Here is a 3,081-nt window from a genome sequence, read left to right as displayed (position 1 = left end):
CATATACACATATACATATACATATACATATATATATAATAACTGTATATAATATACATACATATACATATATACATATATATATATAATATGTATATTTATACAGATACATACAAATATTTATGTATATGTATGTATGTATGTATGTATGTATGTATGTATGTACCAAATATATATATGCGTTATTGAAAGGAAGTTGCACAAGAATCAAGATAAACTGGCAGACAGACAGACAGACAAGCTGAAGCTTTCTTGCACACCTTTGGAGATGGAACAACAGAAAAAGTGTTCATTATGCGGTCTGGGTACTCTTCACGAATCTTACTAATAAGCAAGGTTCCAAGTCCTGCACCGGTTCCGCCTCCTAAAGAATGTGTCAGCTGGAAACCTTGTATGCAGTCGCAGCTTTCTGCCTCTTTCCGAACGACGTCCAGCACCGAATCTATAAGTTCCGCTCCTTCTGTATAATGGCCTTTCGCCCAGTTGTTACCAGCGCCACTTTGACCTGGAAGAGAAATTTATCAATTAGAGTCGATAACAACTTTCATCAATGTATAGGAACTATCAAATTATATATGGTGTGGTTAGTGTTTCAAATTCTACAGCCGATTTTTATTTATAAAATCATCATCATCATCATCATCATCATCGTTTTAACGTCCACTTTCCCATGCTTTCATGGGTGCCAAACGGGTTTTAATGAGGTTTTAATGAGGAGATTGAATTTGGTGTTGATCTGCATTAATGCATGAGGAAAGTGAAAAGAGTGTGACATGCGCAGATTGGTAGTGTTTTATGAGCCAATCAACGTCATGTGTGTGCGTGTGCGTGTGTGTGTGTCTGCATGTGTGTGCATTTCGCCCGGCGTGCTAACGTTTCTGCCAGCTCACCGCCTTCATATATGTATAATGAAAAAGTACAGAGGGACGGCAAAAAAAAAAAGATTGTGACAAAACGAAGAAAAACATACATATATAAAGAGAGAGAGGGAGAGACGGGGAGGAAGGGAGAGTGGGGGAAGAGAGGAGAGGGAGAGAAGATGGGTATTGTTCCCTCTGGGCTGGATGCAACCAGTGCACACAAAATATTAATGCGCACACCATAGGTTAGTTGCCTAAAATAAAGCAATAATTAATAATTGTATTTATTATTTATTATATTATTATTTATTACGTGTATTTATTTATTACATATTCACTGTATGAATATATTGGGCAGAGGAAAAATGCACAACGTAAGATTTTGTGCATCCCAACTACTAAAAATTAGAAGAAAAAATTGAACCCCTGGGGATGTGTTTATATTATATCTATGGCGCCTAGACCCTTTGATGGATTTCATCTAAACCGGAAGCCATATATTAAGATGAATTATATTTAGAAATGAACCGAAGAAACGTGTGTCTGTTTGGGTGAAATAGAACAGATTATCAAAACTGAAGGATAGAAACACTGAATTTAAATTATTTTAATAGCTTAGCAAAGATATAAACACAGACGCACTAAATGACTGGTATATTATTATAAGGAAGTATCTTACGTGATGCCAGACACAACAATAACTATGACTGCAATGAGATATTTAACTAAAACAACCCTAATACTATAGTGTCAACAACAGCAAAATCAAATAAAAACAATGAAATCTGATATTAGCTTTTAGATATAAAAAAAGAAAAAGAAATGATAAAGAGAAACTATGGTGTTTGTTTAAAAATGGCTGCAGTATACTTCCGGTAAAATTAGTTTTGCAAGTAAAGAGGTTTTGTGTACATGTAACATATGCTATGGCAGTTAGTGCGGTGTTTAGTTATTTGTCTGACGTTCCTAAGCTGCATTTACCATCCGTTTCTACACGTTTAATGCTTTTGTTTATTTTCTTCTGCTATTGCTAACGACATTACTACAACCGCTAAAACTGCTCACGCCCTCAAATACTTATGGTTTATGGTTGTTGGCATTGACTTCTGACACAAAACTTTGCGAGGGTGAGAAAAGAAGCAACTTCAAATACACACGCACACACACACACACACACTCACACACACACAGAGAGGACGGAGGAGTCAGACAAGAGTCCGACAGTCAAACTGAGAGTATAGAATCAGAAAGACGAACAGTGAAGTAGACAGACATATACAGTAAAGAATGCCTCGATATATTATACGAGTTAATTTATTCCCGGAGACCGTTCGTAAAGCACAGCATATGTACACATGCATACAGACGGTCGATCAGACAGGGCACAGGAGCATAAGACAGGACACAGGACACAAGAGCTTGAGGGTAGACAGTTTAAAGTAACAACTCATTAAGACTAACATAAAGAGAACCATACTAAGAAAGCTTCTAATGTATTCCGATGAGGTGAAAGGCCAGGGTATGGTAAAATGGAAATAATCAAATTCGACTTGGTGTTCCGATACCCAAGGTTTTGAAATATGATAACAACGTTCTGATTAGAGGTAACCCATTAGGCCATCATTCTGATAAGCAGATTATAGTAATCGAGTGGACATTGAAACGGTGAGAAGATCGGTTGATTTTGAAATAGGATAAAGCTGTTGCAAAAGGTCTATTTGACAAGAATTCTCCCTGAAACAGCGCACTTAGCTTTTAAAAAAATGTTCTGGAATATCTTAAATAGATATCCTTGAAAAATATGTCTAACACATGGTCTATTTAGTGTTCGGGTGTTTTTTCTCAAGCAAATAAACTAGATTTCATAACTATTTTTCACTCGGAAGTAGGCTAAAAGTACGTACAGATTCTATTTTTGAGTTTATTCCAAATTTTAATTAAATAGTGTGGTTCTTTTCATAATCCTCTTTAGATAAATCTAAACTAAATAGCTCGTAGTTAACAACTTACAGCGGGGATAGTATGATAACATATCTCATGGCTAAAGAGATACGCCCGTCACTAGTAAAAGACTGATATTTAGTAAAAGATATGTGTGTGTGTGTGTGTGTGTGTGTGTGTGTGTGTGTGCCGAAATGGTAAGTTAATTTCTTTGCTCGCAGCCCGATTTCTGTTGTACATATTATTTTTCAAGTGATTGTTGGTTTTTTTAGGGGATTTT

At 36.0% G+C, this 3,081-nt stretch overlaps 1 protein-coding gene across 1 annotated transcript in view; it reads right to left on the bottom strand.

Moving 5' to 3' along the window:
* The window catches only part of LOC106867558 (tubulin beta chain), a 57,333-nt gene that overhangs the window by 33,239 nt on the left and 21,013 nt on the right, over window positions 1-3,081 (bottom strand). Inside the window, exon 4 of the mRNA XM_014912466.2 lies at window positions 261-505. Within this exon, the coding sequence (XP_014767952.2) occupies window positions 261-505 (245 nt within the window). The remainder of the gene's footprint in view (window positions 1-260; window positions 506-3,081) is intronic.

This window comes from Octopus bimaculoides, chromosome 13 (assembly GCF_001194135.2).
Source record: "Octopus bimaculoides isolate UCB-OBI-ISO-001 chromosome 13, ASM119413v2, whole genome shotgun sequence".
Lineage (NCBI taxonomy): Eukaryota > Metazoa > Mollusca > Cephalopoda > Octopoda > Octopodidae > Octopus > Octopus bimaculoides.
This window is presented reverse-complemented; position numbering and strand designations above follow the sequence as displayed.